The 26,481-nt window shown below is 41.9% G+C and overlaps 1 protein-coding gene and 1 pseudogene across 4 annotated transcripts in view; one reads left to right on the plus strand and one right to left on the minus strand.

Annotated features, from left to right (window-relative positions):
* NEK10 (NIMA related kinase 10) overlaps window positions 1-26,481 on the plus strand; it is a 194,938-nt gene that overhangs the window by 139,980 nt on the left and 28,477 nt on the right. For 3 of the 4 annotated variants that reach the window (XM_066244943.1, XM_066244944.1, XM_066244945.1), the window contains exons 27-30: window positions 5,424-5,652; window positions 5,747-5,833; window positions 8,800-8,854; window positions 19,441-19,478. In XM_066244943.1, coding sequence (XP_066101040.1) covers window positions 5,424-5,652; window positions 5,747-5,833; window positions 8,800-8,854; window positions 19,441-19,478 — 409 coding nt within the window. Of the gene's footprint in view, window positions 1-5,423; window positions 5,653-5,746; window positions 5,834-8,799; window positions 8,855-19,440; window positions 19,479-19,577; window positions 19,719-26,481 lie in introns of all 4 variants that reach the window. The other variant, XM_066244946.1, reaches the window with a different exon arrangement.
* Window positions 22,255-26,481, minus strand: LOC136314535 (non-histone chromosomal protein HMG-14 pseudogene; annotated as a pseudogene).

Consider the following 26,481-nt stretch of genomic DNA (forward strand, 5'->3'; position numbering starts at 1 on the left):
TACCACTGAGCCAACCGGCCAGGGCAAATAGGTGAACTTTTTAGACTATTGCACTCTTCTTCCCCTCATCTTTATTAGTATTTTCATGTCTATCAAATCTTTCCTTGAATTAGGAATACTAGATTAATTATGGAGTAGCAGGAAAATATTACCAAACATGGTAAATTTGATACTAGAATTTTAGCCTTAATTATTATAATCAATTCATTCTCCAATTTTATTTAATTTAGTGACAGTACATTAGTATGTTCTTGTGCTTTTAAGATGTTCTTATTAAGAGTCATGATAATAGTATGATCATAATTATGTATATTTTATTATATTAAAGTGAAATGTTTAGCTTTATATGAATATTTTTAACAAGTTCAAAACAAAACAATTCATATCTCACCTTGAATAGACCATTTTCCTTTATTATGTAGTATTTATAAATTTAGCTATTTTCAAGGCCTAGACACTAGTTTTTCTGCTTTAAATTGAGCATATTACTCTTTTACTTGACATGTGGGGCATGGGAGAAAGGAAATGCTTCAAGATTTTATCAATGAAATTAGACATCAGACGAACTACTGTGGAGCTAAAAGAATTCTTTCTTCCCTATGGAGGACCAGGCTGCAGCCTTGCTCCACCAGCCCAGCTCTCTGTGACGGCAAAGCCAAAGGCCCCAGGGCAGTCCCTGGGGAGGAACCTCTCACTGCCTCGCTGATGGGCAGTCCACTCCGCTGTGGGTCTACAAGGCCCCTTCAACCGTCTGATCACACTGGCTGATTGTTTTAAATGCTTTAAAACTTAGGGACTAAATTTATGTATGATGATGTGCAGTCAGTAATCTGCCTCCTATTTTGAGTTTCTTTGTGCCATCAGCAATGAAAAACCTAGAACTTGGTTTGTCACTCAAAAAAACCCCCACCTCAGCCCAATTAATTTTTTCCAAGCACCTGGTAACTCTAAATTTATGTATTTAAGGTCACAGTTATTAGCTAAACAAATGGAAGACACCGGGTAAAGATGTACGGTAACTCAAATAGAATATGATATTTAGAACACAATAGAAATAGTGCATTCTTTGTGGTTCTAAAGGGAAACATTACAGGGTTTAGTTGGTTTATGCTTTATATTTATTTATTGCTTTTCTTTTTCTTTCTTATTATAAAACTAACATTCTAGGCAATTTTAAAAATTGCACTGGTTTTAATAAAGTAGACGTTCTTAATTCGTTCCCTGCTGCCACAGTTAATTTGGGCAATGCCAGTCTGTTACTGTTAGAATTGCTATTCAACTAAAAATGTATTATGATCTGCTCTACACATAAAAAATTACATTATAATGAGAAAAACTGAGTTAAACATAATTGTGCCTACATCAGCAATTGTGACAGGAAGTGTCTTCTATAATGACGACGATTACCATATCAGTGATAACTTTACTGTATAATGTACATTGTTTCTCCTTGTTGCCATACAGAATGTGTCCATCCATGCCAAGGAGACACAGATGCCAAGGAAATCTAAACCCCCTCTCCTATTCCTAAAAAAACCATAAGTGATTAGAAAGGGACAGAGATGACAGTGGCCAAATTCCATCCCCCAGAGCTGCACCTCTCCCCTCCTCCCCCCAATTCACTTTTATACGTTTATGTACTTGCTAGATGCAACGTTTGGAAAATCTTAGTGCCGCAACTGTTATGCTAACAATATCCAACCATCTCTGCTTTTAGTCAGTGACTGCTCAGTTACAGAGGCCAGGTGTCATTGCTGGGCTGGTCATCTGTGAGGCAGGTGGGCTTCACCACTTCTCTCAAGTGCAAAGAGGAAAAAGGGCCCTGGCTGGTTGGCTCAGTGGTAGAGCGTTGGCCTGATGTGCAGGAGTCCTGGGTTCGATTCCCGGCCTGGGCACACAGGAGAAGTGCCCATTTGCTTCTCCACCCCTCCCTCTTCTTCCTCTGTCTCTCTCTTCCCCTCATGCAGCCAAGGCTCCATTGGAGCAAAGTTGGCCCCGGCGCTGAGGATGGCTTTGTGGCCTCTGCCTCAGGCGCTAGAATGGCTCTGATTGCAACAGAGCAACTCCCCAGATGGGCAGAGCATCGCCCTCTGGTGGGCGTGCCGGGTGGATCCTGGTTGGGCACATGCAGGAGTCTGTCTGACTGCCTCCCCATTTCCAACTTCAGAAAAATACAAAATGAAAAAACAAACAAACAAAGAGGAAAAAGGAAGAGAGGAGTTAGCATCACCGAGCAGTCCCTTTGCTCCGTAGGGAAATTTCACAATATAGGACCCTAGATAAAGAAGCAAGATAGAAAACCCAGCAGTTACAAAACCTGCTCGTCCTCTAAGGAATTGCCCTGTGTTTCTCGCTCTTCTCTCCCTTTGATCTCAAAGAAGCAACTACTTATTGGCCGTTTGCTATGTGCAAGGCTCAAGGGGCTTAAAAGGGGCTGAAATAGCTCCCAGGTCTTAAAGAAGTGAGTTAGATGATAACTCAGTACTCCAATATTCACAAGCAGAAACTCTGGAAACCACGCTTGGGAAAGTGTGTGGATAGTGGCAAGTAGTTTATGGCAACTACATAAAACTACGTAGGTTAATATGAAGCAAAAACTGCTGCACGAGATTATAGAAATTGAGATTTTAAACCCAAACAAACTACACATTCTACATTGCTTTACATACCTTTCATGTTTGTAGAGTCTGAAGAACCATCTCTCCCAGAGTGGGAATTCCCTTTACCAAAATCTAAGCCAACACCCAGTTACCCATGAATGCGGTTTTGGAAGTTGAAAATGACTGTTGATTTGTAACTCAGCTGGTTCTTGTTGGCAAGTCAAACCTCCTTAAATCTGGAATTGCTTATATGGGACTCACAACTTCTCCCCACTCTTCATTTGTTCAAAGAAAAATGTTCCTCTAGTGTCTTATCCATGACCGTTCTTAAGAGACACAAAGCCTTTGCTGAAGTTTTGCTAGTTTTATAGATCTATGGTTCCGGCATCTAATTGCATCAGTCCAAGAAAAAGATTTTCTCAACTCAAAAAATGATCTCTTGTGTATTTTTTTCTTTTTTTCCCCCCAGCATTGATAGTTTTGACACATCTTGGGTGTATAGTCCTTACAGGGTTGTAAATGACAGTTGTGGACTTTAGAATAGGGCAGGAGATGATTTATTTAGAATCACAAGGAGGAAAAAGCCTTCAATTGAATGTTTATGTCTTTGTACCTTTCTAGTAGCCTCAGTTGAGGAGAACTGGAGGAAGGAGGGTCTGCGGGTTGGGACTGGAGAAGGAGGAGGGCATGGAAGATGCTGAGTGGGTTTCTCAGCCAAGTTCTGAGCCTTAGAAGAAGCTTCTGGGTTTGGTATGAGGGTCTGGACATGGGCAGAACTGAGGCTGGCCTCGACAGTCCTTCACAAGCCGTGGTCATCAGAAACATTTCTGAGAAGCATGCATTCAACTCTGCCAAAGGGAATCCAGAGCGTGTCCCATTATGGGCTCTCACTTAGTGGCCCAGGGTGGAGCCAAGAAGCAGGAATGAAGTATTCTGAGCACCAAACGCAGGAAGACATTGAACATTTGTTGCATGATCAGACAAAAAACAAATTGAAATGCTCCTTCAGCTAACTGTGTGTTACTTTGAACAGAGCAAGAAATATCTCCAAGTATCTTGATGAAACTTTGAGGAAGAAAACATGAAAAATCTTCCCAAGAAAAAGATATAACAAATTCATTGGACAGTGTGCAATACACAAAATGTCTTTGATAGTTTCTTTTTTGTATAATAAACATAAATACATGACAACTTTTGGAGCTTTCTAAATGCAGCCACTCATAACATCCTGGATTGTTCTCATCTGCAAATTCTGCCAGCACAGTTTTTATTTAAAATTTTTTTTTAATTTTTATTTTTTAATTTTTTTATAGGGGGAGAGAGAGAGAGAGAGAGAGAGTGAGTCAGGTAGAGGGATAGATAGGGACAGACAGACAGGAACGGAGAGAGATGAGAAGCATCAATCATCAGTTTTTTGTTGCAACACCTTAGTTCATTGATTGCTTTCTCATATATGCCATGACTGCGGGCCTTCAGCAGACTGAGTAACCCCCTGCTCGAACCAGTGACCTTGGGTCCATGCTAGTGAGCTTTTTGCTCAAGCCAGATGAGCCTGCGCTCAAGCTGGCAACCCTGGGGTCTCGAACCTGGGTCCTTCCGCATCCCAGTCCGACGCTCTATCCACTGCGCCACCACTTGGTCAGGCCAGCACAGAGTTTTTAGAAACCTGTTCCTTGTAGCTATGGGTGACACTTTAATTTTAGAAAACAATTTCTGGGGGAAAAGCCATGAACAAGTCTCTTTAGCAAGCTTTGTTCATTGTTGGAGCCTTTTAGTCAAGAAGAGGTAGTTGTGACTATTCAGTCTCTGACAGATTCGTGAGTAGATGTTTTTCCCTTTCAATAAATGTAGCCTTTTGCTTTCTTTTGTGCTCTCCAACTATTATCCTTACCTTTCTTATGGCCTTTCTTCCTTTGTCTTTTTATCTTCCTGGCCTGTACCTTAGGTTCAGCATTGCTTAGCCCAACAGTTTATGAAGGTTTTACACGTTGACCACAAACTGTTGCACACAATAAGGGTCTTAGGAACTGAGACTCCATTGAATAAAGAAACAAGGAGCACTTTTCTGCTGAGTCATATTTGGTTCCTTTCCTTCCGTCTTTTTCTTAGAGAACTAAAAACTTCCTGCATTTAATTAATGAGAGTTATCTCTTCTTTTCTGTTTATTTTTATTGAACCGTCAAGCATAATCTCGTGGTTTCTAATAATACTGTTGAGGGAAATGTGGACTCACATGGCCAGATGGTAACCCTGTGGTGCTAGCGTAATAGAAATGCGCACAGCAGTTGGAGGCGCCTGGGGGAGCCCATGGCCAGCGTAGTAGCTTGGTGGAGAGTGTTGACACCGGGCAGTGGCCTGGGGTGCTGAGTGGATTGAAGTTCCCCTTTGCTGTCACTCTTCATCTTTTAGGAGACCTCATCTCTCTCTCTCCAGGGACTGGCTGTGTTTGCTGCTTATCTCCCTTGAGCTTTGAAGAAACTAAGCCAGACTGACTTACTGTGGCGCTGAAAAGATTTGATAGCAAATATTTTCAAAATAAGTTCAAGAAGAGAAATGTCAGTTTAATTGGTACATGTCGATGCCTTAGTACTGTGTTTCCTTTCACCAGATTGCACAGACCTTTGTGAATAAGCCTCTTGCCACGTCCATTCCGTTTTGTCCAACGGTAGCTTGCAGACCTATATTTTTCTTTAGTTATGGACCGAAAAATTTGATAGCTCAGGTATAGTTGGAATGGCCGATGCTACTTCAGCACACATATTTATGAAGCTATCTTAAGAGTTTTAATGTACGGTACGTTCTAAGGAGCTTTGTGTTGTGCAGAAGGAAGACGGGATGGCGCTCTGGAGAACTGCGTGCCCCTTCCAGGAGACCTGTGACAAGGCGAGCCTGAGCAGCGGCAGCAGCGACGCCGCCAGCCTGCGGAGCGAGCTGTCCGAGAGCGCGGAGCTGCCCGCGGAAGGCTTCCCAGCCCCCTGCGGGCGGGGCGAGGGCGGGGCCTGTGAGGAGGGCCTGGCCGATGACAACTTCAACTTGGAGAATATGGAGAAAGGTATCCCCGGTGGGAGGCTGGCGGCACTGAGGCACTCCGGGCTCCTTTCTGTTTCAAGGTTCATGGGCTTATTTGTTTTTTCATCCACGCGCAGATCTCTATTCAGAGCTAGACAACGAATTGGACATTTCGGATCACTCCAGCAGCTCCAGTTCAAGCCCTTTGAAAGAATCTACATTCAGTAAGTTTTCTTTACCAGTTTGGGGATTCCAACAGGTAGTAGTTTGGGAGTCAAGTAAGTGTCATCACATACATAACCCAGTGGTTGTTTTTCTGGTGCAACACTAATTAGCACAGGTGTGGCTATTACTCTGACAGAGCCTAAAAACCAGCCAGCACTGGGGTTTTCTGTTGCCTTGGCTGTCAAATGGATGGGTCCATTATTTCTACCAGTGAATGCAGGTTCTAACTGGGGAGCAGAGATAACTATTTCGGAAAGACTTAATAACCACAGGAATATTGGAAGTGACCTTTATGAGTCTGTTGATTAGGGGCTCGAAACTTGAAGAAGAAATTAGTATTAGTGTAGACTAAGTTTTGTGCCATTTTATTTACATTAATGTAAAGTGAAATATTATTCCCAAACATTAAAGTAACATAAATTCTTTGTTTAGAATTATAAAAAATTATGATATGGAAATTCAGTCCATATGTTAATCTTTACTTGTAATTTGAAACAGTAAAGAAAATAGTCAAACTGAAGTATGGGAAAGAAAAAAAATAGATTAAGATAAAATGTAAAGATTTTAAGGAGAAATAGGACTCAGTTCTTGCAACAAATCTCAAACTGAAAGAAAGGACGTGATAATAGAAAACGGAAAGAAAATAATCACTCTTTTAAAAAAGTAAGTTGGGCCCTGGTCAGTTGGCTCAGTGGTAGAGCATCGGCCTGGTGTGCAGGAGTCCCAGGTTCAATTCCCGGCCAGGGCACACAGGAGAAGCGTCCATCTGCTTCTCCACTCCTCCCCCTCTCCTTCCTCTCTGTCTCTCTCTTCCCCTCCTGAAGCCAAGGCTCCACTGGAGCAAAAAGTTGGCCCGGGCACTGAGGATGGCTCTGTGGCCTCTGTCTCAGGCGCTAGAATGGCTCTGGTTGCAACAGAGCAACGCCCCAGATGGGCAGAGCATCGCCCCCTGGTGGGCATGCCGGGTGGATCCCAGTCGGGTGCATGCAGGAGTCTGTCTGACTGCCTCCCCGTTTCCAACTTCAGAAAAATACAAAAATAAAATAAAATGTTATAAATAAAAAAGTAAGTTGATGGAATATTAAATGCGGCAGATACAAATACTCTAAAATAAGTTAAGTGTAAGTAATTCTCACCAACTACTATCTCAAAAATGAAAGTTTAACAACATAGTCTCCCTAAGGATAAAAGTCTAACCTTAAGAATTAGTTTCATTGTTCCTTTTCGAACTTAATTGGAAAATTGGTAACTACATGTTCCAGATTTTCTGGGACAATCCCAGTTTCCAACACCCTGCTCTGTGTTTCCTGTAAATTCCAGCCTGCTAGGTAAAATGTCTTGATTTGTAATTGGGAAAACATTAATATTGTACAGTAAAGGTGTAAGGCCAGTAGCTGCGTTCACCATCACAGCCGCCTGGCCCATGCAGGTTTGCATTTGAGTTGGACAGACGATAATGAAACAATGGAGCCAATAACGGGTAGGCCATCACCTTTAATCCTAGCTCATACTCTGCTGGTGAGAAATACACACAGCGGGAAAACACGTCCCTTTCTATTCAGGGCTCCCAAAGCCACTGACTCATCCAAGTATTCCCAGAATCAAAGGTTACTACCTCACCAGCCTTATTCACCTCTATTCCCCATCTCCTTCTTTCTGCACAAACTCTGCACAAACTGGCTTCTCCTTCAGCACTATGCCATCTTAGCTGCCCCTCCTCTGCAATGCTGATGGCAGAATCTGAGTGAGAGTGCCCCCGGTCTGCCTCACTTTATAGTGTAGAAATTAAAGCCTTTAAACCAATATACAAATAAGGAAGTTTCTGATACAAAGCCACTCATCTGAGGCGTAAATGGGATTCCTCTTAAGAGTGCACCACCCCACATCATGCAACAGTCAAAGGGTGTGGGGAAAAGCTTAGTTTTGAGGAGATCTTAGTATTAGAAGGATGTTGAAAAGATCTTAGTATTAAAAGGGTAGGAAAGGCTTAGTCTTAAAACTAAGCCTTGGGCTATGAGGACCTTGTTAGCTTGCAGCCTGTCTCCCACACCGAATGCAAACTATAAGTGAGCAAACATAAACATCATATTTGCAAACTTATTTGACCTACAAAAGGTATCTATGCATATGTAGCAGATTCTAAAAGCAGTTAATTACTGACTATTTTAAGAGGAATTCAGTGTTGTATATCTCCAGTAACAACAGTGGAAGGGTCAGCGGGGAAGTAGGAAAGAAAAAGTTGGACCCTTAAATTTGCACGTGGTAACTTGCAGCCTGCTGTCTTGGCAAGGGTCTTAGGATGATTATGACATAGATATGTTACTGTTCTTTGTTCGTTATTAATAACAGAGTTTTTTTTCTTAACCCCTTTTCTTTAGAACAAAGACCCTTAGACAACCTGTCAAGTAAATATTAATTTGCAACATTATATTTTAGCTGACGCTTTCATAAATGTATTTATAAGTACATTCAATTGCTCAGATAATAGAATGCAGCACTTTTTTTTGGTATTTTTCTGAAGCTGGAAATGGGGATAGACAGTCAGACAGACTCCCGCATGCGCCCGACCGGGATCCACCCGGCACGCCCACCAGGGGGTGACGCTCTGCCCCTCTGGGGCATCGCTCTGTCGTGACCAGAGCCACTTTAGCACCTGGGGCAGAGGCCAAGGAGCCATCCCCAGCGCCCGGGCCATCTTTGCTCCAATGGAGCCTCGCTGCGGGAGGGGAAGAGAGAGACAGAGAGGAAGGAGAGGGGGAGGGGTGGAGAAGCAGATTGGCGCTTCTCCTGTGTGCCCTGGCTGGGAATCGAACCTGGGACTTCTGCACGCCAGGCCGATGCTCTACCACTGAGCCAACCAGCCAGGGCAGAATGCAGCACTTTTTAGAGCAAGCAACCAAACAAACACATAAACAAAAGACTTGCAATGGGTAAATATGTAATTATTTTTATTTTCTTGTTTCAGGCATTTTAAAGAGAAGTTTTAGTGCTTCAGGAGGAGAAAGACAATCCCAAGCAAGGTATGTACACATTGTGCTCCAAGAAATATTTTTAGACTCTGTAGAGTTGAGTTATTGGTGGCTAACTTGAAACTTGATGGCCAGAAGGTGCCCTGCCTGGGCATGTGGAAATAGAGGCTGTTAGAGCCCATCGTCCCAGAACTGACTGTGGTTTACCAAACAGCATACTGGGAAGAGTGCCAGGCTTGGCCCTGGGTTTTAGTCTAGCTCTGGGATCTTAAGCCAATTGGTTAGTTTCTCTGAGCTCAAGGAAGGGACGGGGAGATGGCACAGCCGTGCTTCATGAGATCAGCTAGAGCCCTGGCTCCTTATACAGTGTGTCCATAAAGTCATGGTGCACTTTTGACCAGTCACAGGAAAGCAACAAAAGATGATAGAAATGTGAAATCTGCACCAAATAAAAGGAAAACCCTCCCAGTTTCTGTAGGATGATGTGGCAGCATGTGCGCATGCGCAGATGATGACGTAACACTGTGTATACAGCAGAGCAGCCCACGGCCATGCCAGTCGAGATGTGGACGGTACAGAGGAAAGTTCAGTATGTTCTGTGGCTCGCTAAATTCGAATCTGTGACCAAAGTACAACGTGAATATCGGCACGTTTATAACGAAGCGCCACCACATAGGAATAACATTACTCGGTGGGATAAGCAGTTGAAAGAAACCAGCAGTTTGGTGGAGAAACCCCGTTCTGGTAGGCCATCAGTCAGTGACGAGTCTGTAGAGGCTATACGGGATAGCTACCTAAGGAGCCCTAAAAAAATCTGTGCGTGAGCCCACATCGAACTGCACTGAATAGGTATGAAACTGGGAGAGTTTTCCTTTTATTTGGTGCAGATTTCACGTTTCTATCTCGTCTTTTGTTGCTTTCCTGTGACCGGTCAAAAGTGCACCATGACTTTACGGACACCCTGTATTTGTTTTATCACAGCCTCACGGTATAGGTTTTATCCTCATGGTAAACGTGGACGACATTCCATCTACATGGGACACAAAGGAAGTGGGAAGGGGAAGTGGAGACATGCCCCTTCCTTTCAAGGACAGTGTTGTGCCCATCCCTTCTGCTCACATACCATTGGCCAGAGCTTTGTCGTATGGGCACATCTAGCTGCAAGGGAGGATGGATATGTTTGGGGAATTTTGTTTTAAAAGGAAGAAATTATTTTGGGATAACTGGAAGTTTCTGCAACGATTGTTTCCAGTGCTAAGGGCTAAAAATTATTCTGTTTGGCCATCTGCAAGTCCCTGGCGACCTTTCTGAGAGCGGTTCCAGTGGTGTTGGGTGAGGCTGGTGTGAGCGGAGCCTGATTGCGGTGGTTTGAGAGGCGGCAGAGGCAGGGATGCGGGGCCCGTGGGGGCTGAGCAGGACAGTGTGACGGGAACGGGCCTTCTAGGATCTGTCGCTGCAGGCTGCTTGGGGCTGAGGAGAAGCAGCCAGTGGGGAGGAGAGACGGAGGATGAAGGGAGACTTGATGGTGGGCACTCACAGAGCAGCTCGGAGCCAGAGAACGGGCCTGGGGAAGATGAACTGACAGCCCTTTCTCTGCGTCTGAAGAAGTCGAGGCAAAAGTAAAATGAAGCCATACAGCAGCAAACAGGGGTATTAAGGAACAGGATTCTTGGCTGTTTTGTTTATTGGATGATGCTGAAGGTCGTTGCTAAGAGGATGGTCTAGTTTGAGGAGCATAATCAGCTAAGAAGAACCAATATAGAGATGGGCTAGGAAGTGAGCAGAACCAGGCGGAAGAACCGCCAACCAGCTCTGCGGCTAAGGCCGTGCTCAGCGGGCTGTGGGCTGCTGTGGGCTGCTGTGGGCCGCTGTGGGCCGCTGTGGGCTGCTGTGGGCCGCTGTGGGCCACTGTGGGCCACTGTGGGCTGCTGTGGGCTGCCATGGGCCACCGTGGGCCGCCGTGGGCTTCTGTGGGCTGCTGTGGGCCACTGTGGGCCGCTGTGGGCCGCTGTGGGCTGCCGTGGGCCACTGTGGGTCGCCGTGGGCCACCGTGGGCCGCCGTGGGCTGCCGTGGGCCACCGTGGGTCGCTGTGGGCCGCTGTGGGCCGCTGTGGGCTGCCGTGGGCTGCCGTGGGCTGCTGTGGGCCGCTGTGGGCTGCCGTGGGCCGCTGTGGGCCGCCGTGGGCTGCCGTGGGCCGCCGTGGGCCACCGTGGGCTACTGTGGGCCACAGTGGGCTGCCGTGGGTGTGACAGAGGCCAAGGCTGGACTGTGCCTCCTAGGCTAGGCTTTGCATACAAGCAGAAGAGTCTGCCTTTTCTGATTTACACAACAGGGTGTTTCGTTCAAAGGCTTTGGAGGGCTCTTACAATTAGAAACTAAGATAATCAAGTTTAAGACCTGATACAGAAAAATTAAATAAAAAAAACAAACCCACAAAAGAACCCCAGCTAGGAGGCCATTCATTCCTGACTCTGAGAAAGGGGCACAGCCAGGCTTACAAAGGTGCTGATGTCAGGCCACTGAGCTCCCAGCCTGTCGTCTCTGCCTCTGTGTCACCGTTCTTAGGAGTCAGTGTCCCGAGAGAAAGGCCCTGTTTCCTGCCGCAGAACCCACTGTGCACAGGGAGACAGGGGCAGCCTTCAGGAGGAAATTCACGACAAAGGACAGCCTGTGATTTATGCTAAGAGAAGAGAAAATTAATAACGTTTTGACTTCTAGGTAATCCCCAGAGCTTTTCTGAATTAAAAGGGGACACTAGAAAATGCATTTCTAATTCTTCAAAAGGAATTAAATGAGGCTAAAATTATTTTCAGTCTAATTTGTTTTGCTAGGTTTCTTGGTGTATTAACTTGAAATGAAAACCCCTCTTGCAAAAACATTTAGAAGGTGAAAAAGAAGTTAGAATATAAAATCTCTTTTTATACAAAAAGAGAATAAAAGTAAATTGAAAATCAAGCCTGTAGACATTCTTGGCTATTCTGTGCCATGTGTTCAATGGTGGGACAGTTACAGTGAGACTCTCATTGGCTCCTAAAAGAAGGCCATTGGTCCCAATGATGAAAAGCCACAGGGAAACACACGCTTGATTTCAGTACAGACGGCCTGGGTAAAGAGCACACATAGAAAGCTTATGCAGAAACGCTCAACTTCGGCCACCCCAGCTGTCAGGAGCTAGAGTTGGGCCGATTGCTTGCTGGGGAACCCAGGCACCTCCCCTAAGAGCCTGAGACAGATTTTCTTGGACACATAGGCCAGACAAACAGATAAAACATGAGCAAATGAAATGAAGAAGGGCAGCTTCTGCCTCCGAGGAGAAGTGTTGAATGAAGTCTCCAGGCTGCTGACAGGAAGCGTGACATTAGAAATGGAAGGCACCCTGTGGATCGAAGCCACCATCAGATAATAAAACGTGTTTTTTTAGGAATATAATTAATGGCAAGGCCAAGAGAGCACCAGTCCCCAACTTTTTTAAAAATTAGAGTATATTTCAAAATGAATATGAAGCGATAAAAGAAGAAGCATTTGATTTTTTTTAAATTAAACAAGAACATCAGAAAACCAAATAACGAGTTCAAGAAAGTTGTTCTACTATGCAAATGAGATGCAAAACCAACTTTTATTTCATTGGTGAAAATGCACTACACAAAAGGCTGAAAGTACCGGAGTATCTGCACGTTCCCTGACCCCCTAATTTTTGTGAGCAGTGCATTTAGCAGAAGTCACAGGAAGCTGCAAAATACTTCCTCTGGGCTCCTGCTCTTGCCAAGTTTCTCCCCAGATCTTAGCTCTCCATCCCCAAGTCACCAAGAGCCAAACTCAAAGCTTCGATATGGGATCAGTGGCGAGAGCCCCATTCCTCGGCTTCTGGATCCGCAGCCATTCACGAAGAAGAGGTGAATCTCCAAACCCTCATCCCCAAATTTCTAGGCACCAGACCTCCCCGGGCAGTGGCCCCTCCAGCAGCCACTGCCGAGCTCCCCTGGACCTGGAGAGCCTGGAGATGCCAGGGTAGCATTTTCAACATTACAGAAGTAGCCTATGGGGGACTTCTGGGTGACCCACACTTCCTAACAAATACACCTGTCATCCCCACTTAGCATAGTCACTTAGCATAATTTGCTTTTAATTAGGCCTTTTAGGATTACTAGAATGGAGATTTGATTTTACATCTTTGTTCTTTGCATGTGATTAGAGAGTCATAAATAAGAGTGTCACTTGGGATACTCCTGCAGATGTTTCTCAATTTGAGTGGCCACTAAGCTGCACTCACTGCAGTCACTCATATTCTCCTGAGTGCTAACTAGTTAGTTCTCCTGAAGTTGTAGAGCCACAGGTGACTCAATCTGACTGTGATTAAGTTCCATCTAAAAAGTAACAAAAGGCAGATGAAATTAACATAATAGTGTATATTTTTATACATATATTGCTTTTTATTTATCTTTTTTTTTTTTTATTTTTCTGAAGCTAGAAACTGGGAGAGACAGTCAGACAGACTCCCGCATGCGCCCGACAGGGATCCACCTGGCACACCCGCCAGGGGGCTATGCTCTGCCCACCAGGGGGCGATGCTCTGCCCCTTGGAGCATCGCTCTACTGCGACCAGAGCCACTCTAGTGCCTGGAGCAGAGGTCAAGGAGCCATCCCCAGCGCCCGGGCCATCTTTGCTCCAATGGAGCCTTGGCTGCGGGAGGGGAAGAGAGAGACAGAGAAGAAGGAGAGGGGGAGGGGTGGAGAAGCAGATGGGCGCTTCTCCTGTGTGCCCTGGCTGGGAATCGAACCCGGGACTTCTGCACGCCAGGCCGATGCTCTACCACTGAGCCAACCGGCCAGGGCCATATATTGCTTTTAATGAGTGAACAGAGATCATGTGATGGCCTATCTGAATAACTTCTTGAATGAAGACATGAGAAGTTATTTTAACAGCTGTATGAGGTATAATACATACAAAATAAATTGCACATATTTAAAGGGTGCAATTTTATAATTTTGGACTATGTACAGGAAGATAGTGAACATATGCACCTAAATGTTTCTTGTGTCTGTGTGTGCCCTGTTCTCCTGCTCCTCGCTCCAGATTTGCTTGCTGGACTAAGGATTAGTTTGCATTTTAGAATTTTACAGAATTGGAATGGTATGGTATATAGTCTAGTCTGGTTTCTTTCAGTCAGAATAATTTTTTTGAGATTTGTCTATGTTTCATGTATCAATAGTTAATTCTTTCTTTATTGTTAAGTATAATATATACTATTCTATTGTATGGATATACCAGCATTTGCCTAGCCATTCATCTCTTAATGGACATTTGAGTTCCGATATTTGGCTATACAAATAAAGGTGATATGAACATTTCTGTCTCTCTATGAACACATACTTTTTTGTTATCAGGCTAAATACTTAGAAGGGACATGGTTAGATTATATGCTGGATTTATGCTTCACTTTTTAAGAAACTGCCAGACTGTTTTTCAGAGGGGTTGTATCATCTTTCATTCCCAGTTGGAGATATTTGAACTTCCTGTGCATATTGAGACGGGTTGAAGTGAATGATAGTGTTTGTGGAGATCATCTTCTGTTTTGATGTGTCCATCTCTGAAATCCTAAGGAGTAAATGAAATAAATACCCTTGAAATAAAATCTTTATTTTAAATGTCGGATGTTTTGTGCACATTGACAGAGCCAAAAGCTGGGGGAATGTCTGTGTTAAGAGAAAGCAATTAAAAATTCAATAATGAAGACTGTATTTGAAATTGTTGGCTTTTATAATTTCAGTGATGTGAGTGATATAAAGAATTAAGAATGGGCTTGACTTTTACCAGTTTCTAATTGAGTTTTATAGTCTCACTCAGTATATATATTGATAATTCAAATCCAGTAAGTCATAATATTTTATTTCAATTTATAAATTAATTATTCTTCATAGTGGAATTTGATAGTGTACAAAAAGAGCTTCAACCTCTTTCATTATCACATACATGCTGGTCCTACTAAGCTTTGGTCACTATACTGTGACCTTCTTAAGAACATCAATTAATATTTATTACTGTGTGTTGGTACATACCAGACAATGCCTGGTCATTTATTGCATTGCCTAGGGCACAGTGTACTGCACAGAGGTGCCAATCCGTACATACTTGTTAATGAACAGTTGAATTATTTTTATCTTAGCATAAATTCTGTATTTATCTCTATAATAAGACTGAAATCTCACTGACTGCTTGAATCAACAGCCTTTGCCGTAGTCACAGCTTAAGGTCCCCATCCCCCTTTGCTTTAAGATTCTGTTGCTCAGGCAACAAGATTTCTCCATGCCTGCTTGCATCCTGTTGCTAAGGCAACAGGGTATAGTTGGCAGGCTGGTTTAAGACATAAGATGTTTGCGATATAAAAGATGCCTGGTTCACAACTTCTTTGATAAATCAGTGTATGCATAATTGTATTTAGGGGTGTGCACCTGACTCTAGTCTTTGTATTGAAAGACGACCGTGGACGTTTATAACCATCCAGTATCATACATGTGGCCAGAAAGACCCTTCTGTAACCTCAGAAACTATAGCTCTGCCTCCTTTTAGCAGAAGTCTTGCTTATTTTCAATTGTGGCTATTCTCTATGCTTTACCTCTTTTTCCTAATCCATAATCTAGTTTTACTTAAATTGAGTAAATACTGCTTGATCACTGCTCTCCAGAATCAACCTGGCACAATCAAGCAATCCTGATTTATTGCCAGTAAAACCATGTTATTTCTTTTCTGCAAAAGTTCTAAACTTTCCTGGGTTAGTGCTCATTTGGTTCCGGCTGGTTTTGGAGTAGGAGTGAAGAACCACAGGGGAACTACACCACTTTCCACTCAGTGACACCAGCTCCATTGAGAGGTGAAAAGCTCTTGTTTGACAGCACTCAACCTTGCATAATGTTGCTTATTTACACAGAACTTGTTTATGAATTTCACCACCTAAAAACTTTTAAGCAGTCAAATACGGCCTAGCTCTTACGGTGTGGTCAACTTAGCCACAGAAAATATTATCCAAACATTGTAAGCCAATCCTCTGATTCCATAGGGCTACATACTTCCTCTTTTAAAGTATTAACTACTTTTCACAACTGGATTACATTATGTGATGTAGCTATAAGGCACCTGAATATATTTATTTGGTTCAGAGATATATAAGGTCTACCGGAAAGTTCTGTCTGTTTTTGGAATAAAACAAAATACAAATTCCTCTGACTTAATTCATGTGGCACCCATCTTGAATATTTCCACACCAATCCTATCTTCCGAATATGGTCCAAAATGGTTTGCTGAGCTGAATTAAGCCTTTCTGCGATCTCCGATGTTGTCAGAAAAGGATCTTGCTCCAACATGGTCTTAACAACATCGTCATCGTTCAAAAATGGTCGCCCAGAACGTGGCTTATCAGAAAGGTCAAAATCACCTGTTTTGAATTTTTCGAACCATCTTCTGCATGTGCTATCAGAAACTGTACCTTCACCAAACAGTTTCAATAAATTTCTACACGCTTCTGTAGCATTTCTTCCTTGTTGAAATTCGTAAAAATACAGTGGCGTAAATGAACTTTATCAGTAGCCATGGGTACACTATCGCTTCACTCATAAGACTAACGTGAATCAACTTTGTTTTAATTTGCTAAGTCAGTATGTAAACATTAAGTGATAAAAATAGAGAGGCACACATGCGCCAAATAAACATGTGCTTACGTGTTGAAACTTGTTGTGATAGAAACGGACAGAACTTTCCGGTAGACCTTATATTGCAAAGAATTTTATAAGATATAAAATAGAGTTCTAGAGTCTTATACCTTGTAACATTCTAGGACTCCACTTTCCTACTACTGTGACAAAATATTCAAATAACTTACCCCACACTTGAAGTAATTCAGGGAGAATTTCAGAGCTCATACGACCTCCAGACTCCTCCTTAGCTGCGTGGTTTGGGCCGGGAGCAGCAGGCTGACACACTCAGTGCTTTCCTTTCTGGTTTGACTTGAGAATTCTGAACAAATTCACGCCAGAGCTGAAGAGAGTTGAAAATGTGATGGCCTTTCACAATCCTTTGACACCTTCTATTTCTCTGAAATTCTGTTTCATTGTCCTGAAGTACTGTTGGTGAATGCCCATTTCAAAACTTTTAGAGGACACAAGCTTCATTACGTTAAACCTTTTAGCCTGCAACATTTCCGGAAGGTTTTCTCTGTGTGAAACCATTTCGGTCTATTTCACAGCTTTCTCTCTCTGGGGAAATCATCCTCTGCAGACACATGTTCTACTGGACACACACGCTCAATCTGGTTCAGTCCAGAGGCGGACTTCCCTGAGGCTCTGCATAATTTCAACCTTTTATCCATCTGTGGACGTAACAATTGTGTGGTTCAAAGTTGTCCCTTCTGGTTATAGTGAGTCTGTTCTATCTTGAAATGTCGGATGTCGTCATGATATAATTTCTAGAAAAATTAACATATTTTTTTTTTGCTATAATTAGGCAATCTTATACACTTTAAAAATGTAGGGACTATTTCTTTTATTGCCCCATCTTCAGTGTCTAGCACACTGCCTATACGTAGTGAGCACTTTATAAAAGATTTGTTGAATGAATGAATGAATTAATAAATGAATGAATGAATATGATAGTTATTTTAGAAGATTCCCTAGTTCAATAAAGAGGTATTTAGAATTATATAAAGGAGTGGCAAAGTTGGCAGCAACTCAGCTTTGTCAGGGCGGTCTATAATTCATATAGCACATTTAAAAATAGGTAATAATGTTTGAAATGTTGGATTCTTCAGGACAACTGGAATAGTTAGTTAACTCAGCATATGAGTAGTGATCAGCTTTCAAGAGTACCTCTCAACTTATGAATATGTTCCACAGTTACATTTTAATTCAATTTTTAAGAATGGGGCCTATGAGGTATTGTGCAGATATGTGGCATGATCGTCAACCTCAGTCATACTGTTTATGAAGACAATGACCAGTACCTTCTAAAGAGGGGTCTGGAATGCACTGTTGACTATGGAGGCCACTGGCCACGTGGAACTCTTGAGCAATTGGAATATAGCTAGTGTAACTGAGGAACTGAATGTTAAATTTTATTTTAATATTAATTTAAATATAAAAAATGTAAAATATCTCATGAATTTTTATATTTTGTACATATATTTGATTAAATAAGAGATATATATATATTTAGATATATTTTTAAAATTAATTTTACTCACTTATTTCCACCATTTAAAAATGTGGCTACCAGAAAATGTGATCTATTGTGGTTTGCATTATATTTCTATTGCACGGTGCTGACCTAGTCCAGAAGGCTAAAAGGCAGGATACGCACTCGCAGTTGCTAGGATTCGTGTGTGGGCAGGGATAGGAGGTGCTGATGCTCTGCTCCTCAGCTCAGCCCTGAGGCGTCCTGCCACACAGGGGCGCTGCTGAGACTCTGCCCTCTTTTTTTCTGAGAGCAGAGGCCATCCCTTTTCTTTCTTTATTCACGCCCCTTATCCCAGGACCAGGGGGAATATATTAACCAAACAAGGCGGGTGAGTTTCATCTACTTTTTGAGGCTCTGGAAACATGGGCTGAGAATAAAACAGAAAAAAATAATGAGACTAAGAGAGGGCCGGTTTGGTAGGGCATTAGGAGGAATGGAAAAGGATAGGGAAGGAACTCCCAGTTTGATGCAAAGATCTTGGTATTATTCTAATCCTTAAGTTAGGTGGTGGATAACTAAGGCCAATTTTGTTATTCCTTATGACTTAGGTATGTGTTACATACATGTATCAGATGCCTATGATTGAAATAAAAGGATGGGGTAAGAATTATCAGTCATGTTTATTGGAATCTCTATATTCATTCATTCCTACTCAGCAAATGACTATCACATGCCTTATACGTGATAGATGTTATATATATTTTTGTTGTATTGCATTAAATTGAAGTGTGGTTCTTAAAACTTTCAGGGCACAGATGATTTTTGTTTCATTAAAAAAAAACTATTAAGAAATTGGCTCTAAATTTTAGTGGAAAAAACAAGGTTGAAGGTTATTCATGGCTATTTTTGGTGGGGTCTTAGGCTCCCTCCATGGGTGGAAGGCACTGAGACCAACTTGTGAAATGAAAAAGAAATCCAGAATTTAAGGTAGTGTAAACAAGCTAGGTTAATAATACTGGAAACTTAGGAAAAATATAAATTCTTTTAAATGCAAAAATCATCTAATTTCATAGGAAGAGTTATAGTTTGTTTTAAAAAACAGCAGGCACAAAGTATAGAAAAATAATATATCTAAAATTTAAAATATTATTTTTATTACAAAATCAGTATGTGAGTTTAGTGTAACAAGAAACTCATTCAAGGCACCGAGAGATTTAGGCTCTTAATCTGCCTCAGAGTTTATAAATGACTATGATGAGGCAGGTTCTTCTATTGGTCAGTGGATTGTCAGTTCTGCCCTGAGTTTCAGATATGTTTACTTTCTTCTTTATTAAACTCTTGAGAGTGTCTTCAGGAGAAAAAGATCTTCATTTCTTTTAATAATCTAAACCATAGCAAGGTATAGGCTTTAGTAAATGTTGGTCAGCTCCAAGTTGAACAAATCCTTCTAATGGCTCCTACTTCTGTTTTCAGGGATTCCACTGGTGGAGCTGGATCAAGACCAAGGCCAGGTAACTTAGTGTTGGCAGTAATGAACTCATGCATGCCTCCCTGAAGTTCAGTGTAATTTATGTTACAGTTTTATATCTTTCCCCCTTTTATTTCTTCAGCTTTGCTGCCTCTTCACCTGCTTCTGAAAGTGCCACCCCTCATGCTCAGGGCCCACATTAAGGAGGTAGAGGACAAGTTAGTGACAGGGTGGCAGTCCCATAGCCTCCCCGCTGTGATTCTCCGCAATCTCAAAGATCATGGTAGTACTTATTAGATCAAGTTGATATCAAGCACACCATGGGCGAACACAGAATTATAATTGGGCCTGAAATGTCTGAACAGTGCTGGGGTGGGTGTAATTTTAATACAAAAGAGCAGGGGAATTTTGCTTTGTCTATCATTATTTGGCATTTAAAAATATCAAAATGCTTTCTGTGTTCACTTATTTAAGTAGAGGCTGTTTTTCTAAAAGTTTTATTTATGCTTGGGTAGGAATGTTAAAAAGTTGACCTATAGATGCTTAAAGTGTGTACCTACTAGCGAAAATAGTGGCTATGTTTCATACACAAATTTCTGTAAGTCCTGGACCTATATGATACAGGAGACTAAAGCATATTTTCTCTCTCTTTTTTATTCTGACATATACTTCTTTTTAATTACTTTTATTTATATTTGACTAAAACAGTATTATATCACATTGTTTCTTCAATAATTTAATAATTATGGATGCTAAAACATAAGTGTTTATAATGGTTTGGAGAAAAAAGGTGTGTTTATTAGTTTCTGATTTCTATTAAAGGAGACCAAAGTACAACAGCTGTGATAAAATTGCTAGCTAAAGCTGGACAACTCAGGACAAACTTCAGCGATTACGCTTTTAACAGTGGTAGGAGCTTATGACTCTTGAGTATAGAGTTCTGTTTTGCTATGTTTGTTAATTTGGAGTTACTGCATAATGCTATTCTCACTTTAACTTCCTTAATTAATATTTATTTGTAGAGTTAACACATGTAGTGAACAAAGGTGATATGAACTGATTTACTGTATTATTAGTTCATCTCTCCATATTTATTAAAGTTGCTTTGAAAAAGTTATTGACAGTTTGGGGCCATTTACACTGTCAACATAGATGCAAAAAAGAATGGTTTTGTTATTAAGATGCCCAGAGATGTCATGTTGACGATGCTCCACTTCTACTATTTTGGCATAAGGTAAGTTCATAGCATAATCATGAAACTAAAACAGTCATTGTTGATTCCTTCTACAACAGCAAGAACAGAATGAGCTCATACAGTATATGCGAACGATTCTCAATTCAAGGAAGCGCAGGGCTCCCTTTTTCTAAGAGCGTGTTGAGATTTTCTAAGAGCCCAGTTTAAGATTTGACTTTATGTCAGAGAAATTCATCAAATCTTATTACCTTTAAACAACCTAGTATATTATAGCACAGTTTACATGTAATACACTTTTTAGTTCTACCGTTTGTTATACTGTACAGTTTTTTTTTTTTTTTCCTTTTTTTTTTCATTTTTCTGAAGCTGGAAACAGGGAGAGACAGTCAGACAGACTCCCGCATGCGCCCGACCGGGATCCACCGGGCATGCCCACCAGGGGCGACGCTCTGCCCACCAGGGGGCGATGCTCTGCCCATCCTGGGTGTCGCCATGTTGCGACCAGAGCCACTCTAGCACCTGGGGCAGAGGCCACAGAGCCATCCCCAGCGCCCGGGCCATCTTTGCTCCAATGGAGCCTTGGCTGCGGAAGGGGAAGAGAGAGACAGAGAGGAAAGCGCGGCGGAGGGGTGGAGAAGCAAATGGGCGCTTCTCCTGTGTGCCCTGGCCGGAATCGAACCCGGGTCCTCCGCACGCTAGGCCGACGCTCTACCGCTGAGCCAACCGGCCAGGGCCTGTACAGTTTTTTTAATTCACTATTTCATATATGTTTTTAAATTTAAAACAGAATATAGTAGAGCATTTGTAAGTGTTGTCAGTGAATGCTGAAGTTTATCTAGACAGAAGATGATATTATAGAACACATTAGTGCACATGTCAATTTGGATAACTAACTATGGTAGTAGGTAGTAGGTTTCTATTTCTGAGTAAAAAGAATAAAATTTGCCTGACCAGGCAGTGGTGCAGTGGATAGAGCACCACTGGGATGCAGAAGACCCAGGTTCAAGACCCCAAGGTGGCCAGTTTGAGCGTGGGCTCATCTGGTTTGAGCAAAGCTCACCAGCTTGGACCCAAGGTCGCTGGCTTGAGCAAGGGGTTACTCAGTCTGCTGAAGGCCCATGGTCAAGGCACATAGGAGAAAGCAATAAATGAACAGCAATGAAAAACTGATGATTAACGCTTTTTATCTTTTTCTGTTTCTGACTTTCTCTGTCTCTGTAAAAAAATAAAAATAAAAATAAATTTCATTTTTTCATCTTAAAACAGCCCCATCTACTTAGCTCACCCAGTTGTCACCTCTATCTCTAGCCTAACCAGGAGAGTAAAGGGTGTCATGAGACGCCATTGCTCTGGTCAGTTGCCAGTTACACTTCTGGTATCTGTTATTCACAATAGGTAAAGCACTGGAATGTGTGAATGTTTTGTTAAAAAAATAAGCACATCTTATTGGTTTATTTTCATTTATTTAAAATTTGATTTGGATAAAAAAGAAGATGCTGGAAATTATGTCTAACCAACAGCAGCAGCCCTGTGTTGCCTAAATATTCTGGACAAAGTTGTCAGGGAGGGGAGATTCACATCAAAAGCTCGTTGTGCCCCCAGAGCTATATCTAGTATGTAAGCATCATTTCCTCTGTGCTACAGGAGAACAAAGGTGAGAACTATCATTTTAGAGTCCCAAGCAGCTGTATTGTAACAAGATCTTGCCTATGCGGTACTCTTAAAATGTTGACTTTTAGGTCCATATTGTGGTCATACAGCAGTATCAAAACTCCTGTAGTGAAAATAACTACAGAAGCACTTCAGGCTAACATAATTAAAAGTCCTCTTAGGCTTTTAATACTAACTAGAGTGTGCAAGTAATTTATTTTATAGACAGTCTTTAGGTTAAATAAAAGACTATAGTTCTCTGCTAATAGAAACTAAAATTGAGGACTTCCTATATTGCATGAATCAAAATATTAATAGTAATTAACATGGAATCAATAAATGAATGAATAATTTAAACAGGTTAATTATTTTAGCTCTACTTCCCTTTTGTCACTTACAGATTTTCATTGCAAAGTTGGCCATACCTGAATACTCTATGTACTATTATTTTCCTGATATATCTTTTTAAAATTTATTTTATTTTATTTTTTTGTATTTTTGCATTTTTCCGAAGCTGGAAACGGGGAGGCAGTCAGACAGACTCCCGCATGTGCCCAACTGGGATCCACCCGGCATGCCCACCAGGGGGCGATGCTCTGCCCATCTGGGGCATTGCTCTGTTGCATCCAGAGCCATCCTAGCGCCTGAGGCAGAGGCCACAGAGTTATCCTCAGTGCCCAGGCCATCTTTGCTCCAATGGAGCCTCGGCTGCGGGAGGGAAGAGAGAGACAGAGAGGGAGGAGAGGGGGAGGGGTGGAAAAGCAGATGGGTGCTTCTCCTGTGTGCCCTGGCTGGGAATCAAACCTGGGACTCCTGCACACCAGGCCGACGCTCTACCACTGAGCCAACCGGCCAGGGCCTCTTTTTTTAAATTTTTTAAAGAAACATTCAATTTTATTTTTCAATTACAGTTCACAGTCAATATTATTTTGTATTAGTTTTAGGCATATAGCATAATGGTTAGACAACCATGCACTTTACAAAGTGTGCCTCCTACTATTTCCAGTACCCACTTGATAGCATATGTAGCTATTACAATATTAGTGACTGTATTTCCTATATATTTCTTTAATTTGAGTCACTTTCTCGACTTAAATTTATTTGAAAGAGGGTTTATATTATTGCTACAAATGGGAAAACAAAAACAGTACAGTATAACTTGCCATGAATAGATAGCAACTGTAAAAATAAATGCAAATCTAAGCAAGACAGTATTATTCAATTCTAAATTGCTCTTGCTATCTGCTTATCATGGGGTCTTTTTTATGAGAGAGTATTAGCTAACATTTGAGAAATGGTGGAAACATCTTGCTCCATACTGAAACTTAACCTTGATATAATCAGTAGAAAGAAGAGAAAATTGGAAAAGAAATGCCTTTCATACTCAGTTTACTTACTGTGTGAAACTATGCTGTATGTAAGTGCCCTGTGCCTCAGAAAACTCAATTTTCAAAAATAATTGATTGGCTCTCTTGTCTATAGAGTCAAATGAATTACTCAAACAGCTGGATGTTTTGAGTGAGAAAAAAAAGTCTGAGGTCTGTTGTATATAAAAAGAAGGGGTCCATTTCTGTTGAGGTAGGGGAAATGGTGTCTTATATTTATGAAAATTAGATTATACCAAAACATATTATGAGAAACATACTCTTTGTCAATACTTAGAGTGCATTTTAATGTTATGGATGCTATCAGAATGGGTCAAATGTAAATTTTGGGAGACATCAGTCAAACTCAAATTTAAAGTGCAAATGTCATATGTCACCTAAGAATATGGGCTAATTTGACTGAATTGACACGGATATTTTTCTCTCTGTTGCTCAATTTTTCATTTTCAGCAGCCTTAGCAGGCACTGAAATTTGGAAATTCTTATGCTCTGCATTTTTTACTAGAAATTGTCACTTTATGATATGTGGGCTCTTAATCTTGTTTTCTTATTAGATGACAAGAACTCTGGTTTTACACTTGTCTTTTGTTCACAAAGGTCTGATCTAAAGAAACTAGTCAAGGTCCAATCCAAATATTTCAGAGAGCATAGCTAATATTGTCGTTGCCCTTCTAAAGAGCTACCTTCAGTAGCTTACGTTCTAATTAGCTATTCACAGAAAGTACTTGATACTTAATTTCACAGTTGTCAAAGTGACTTAAGTGCATGCCTTCTCTCATATTACAAATATTGATCAACTTACGACCTATGCAATTTATGACCATTCGACTTTACGACCACAATCGCTAGCCATGACTGCTTCGCGTCTGGCAGTGCAAGCATTGCCCAGCTGGGCATACAACAGTGCGGACCAGCTTCCGGCAGCACTACCATCTCCGCATGCACCATTTCAACTGTTATCCCAGACTCGGTACAGCAATTTGTGTTTTGTGTCTTGGATATTTTTCATCAAACCCCTCCCAAGATGTCTACCAAGAGGAAATTGTCTTTGCAAATATTAAACCAGTTGTACTAGTAATGCAGTGTTTTACTTAAACCTGATGAATGTAAAAATAAGAAACAAAATGGTGTAGAGATAATACAAATGGCATAAAATGAACAAAGAAAATTATGATATATAACAATAATGAAAGAAAATTATGATAAAATATGACTTAAAGATTTTTTTTTCTTTCTTAATTGAGATTTTTATTGGTTGTTTTTGAGGATAAGTACGCAGACATTTCAATTTGTATACAATTCTTTTTTTGTGTGTGTATTTTTCTGAAGCTGGCAACGGGGAGGCAGTCAGACGCCCCTATGCGCCTGACTGGGATCCACCCAGCATGCCCACCAGGGGGCGATGCTCCGCCCATCTGGGGCATCACTCTGTTGCAACCAGAGCCATCTAGTGCCTGAGGCAGAGGCCACAGAGCCATCCTCAGCGCCCAGGCCATCTTTGCTCCAATGGAGCCTCGGCTGCAGGAGAGGAAGAGAGTGACAGAGAAGAAGGAGAAGGGGAGGGGTGGAGAAGCAAATGAGTGCTTCTCCTGTGTGCCCTGGCCGGGAATCGAACCCGGGATTCCTGCACGCCAGGACGCTCTACCACTGAGCCAACCGGCCAGGGCCTGTATACAATTCCTAACATACGAACCAAAAATGTAGTCAGTACTTGTGATTCTTTTCTAAACAGTTATTCCAGTGACTTTCCAGCTTAAAATTTGGGGCTAATTTTCCTTGATAAGAGTATCAAGTACTATTATCTTCAAATGTTGACACACTGTCACATCAGTCCCACTAATTCACAATTTAATATCATATTACATTAAATTCATAATATCATATGTACTACATGATCAAATTCTCAATCTTTCACAGCACATTAACAGTTACTAGGAACACTGGACTACCACACCAGAGATGTTACAGAGCGCACAAACTTCTGACAGGGAGAGCCGAGATCAAGGAGTGGTTTTCTTTAGGGAACAATTCAACCAAAACCATGGGAATAGAAGTAATTTCAAATGTTCAAGACATTAAATGCACAACTGACTCCAAATTGCCATTAGGATGCTTTGTGTTCTAGGATATAAAAACGACCCCCATCTGTGGAATGTTAAGCTCACACCCAAGACAATCAAAGCCTCCCGTATTCATGTCCCACTATTTTCTGGTTGTGCCAAAAAATAAACAACCAGCAAATGATTTCACCTCTTAAAAAAGAAGCATTTGCACTTAAAAAAATGAGATGAGGTGGAATTCCCTCCTTCTTAAAAATGTTTCTAGAGCTACTAAAAAACTTGCATTTACAAAATAGTTGATAAGAATATTCCTCTGGATCGTACAAGCAGGGAGGCAGGGACCGCAGATAAGACGTGGTGTTTGACAGTAATCAGACTTGGCTTTTCTCTCTCCTGCTTCCTCTGAGGCCGGGCTCTTCTCGTGTTTAGTTTCTCCGTTTTCCGCAGGCAGATCTTCTTTAGGATCCTGGCTAGCCCCCTCGGCCTGTTTCCCCTTTGCTCCCCTTTTCCGTTTTGATTGCACTTTTTTGTCTGCAGATTGATCCTTTCCAGCCACCTTTTTGGGCTTCGTTTCCACTTCTGCAGGAGCGGGTTTAGCCGACAACCTCGCTGCTCTCCTCTTGGGCTCCTCCTTCGCTGACCCCTCGGCGGAGCTGACCTTCCTTTTGGGCGTCATGGCGGCGGGGCGGGCGCGTGCTGGGTGTCTTCGTGAACCTGGGCTGCCTGGCCACCGCTGCTTCTCCCGCCGCCCAAGCT

Source organism: Saccopteryx bilineata, chromosome 10 (assembly GCF_036850765.1).
Source record: "Saccopteryx bilineata isolate mSacBil1 chromosome 10, mSacBil1_pri_phased_curated, whole genome shotgun sequence".
In the NCBI taxonomy this organism is placed as follows: Eukaryota; Metazoa; Chordata; class Mammalia; order Chiroptera; family Emballonuridae; genus Saccopteryx; species Saccopteryx bilineata.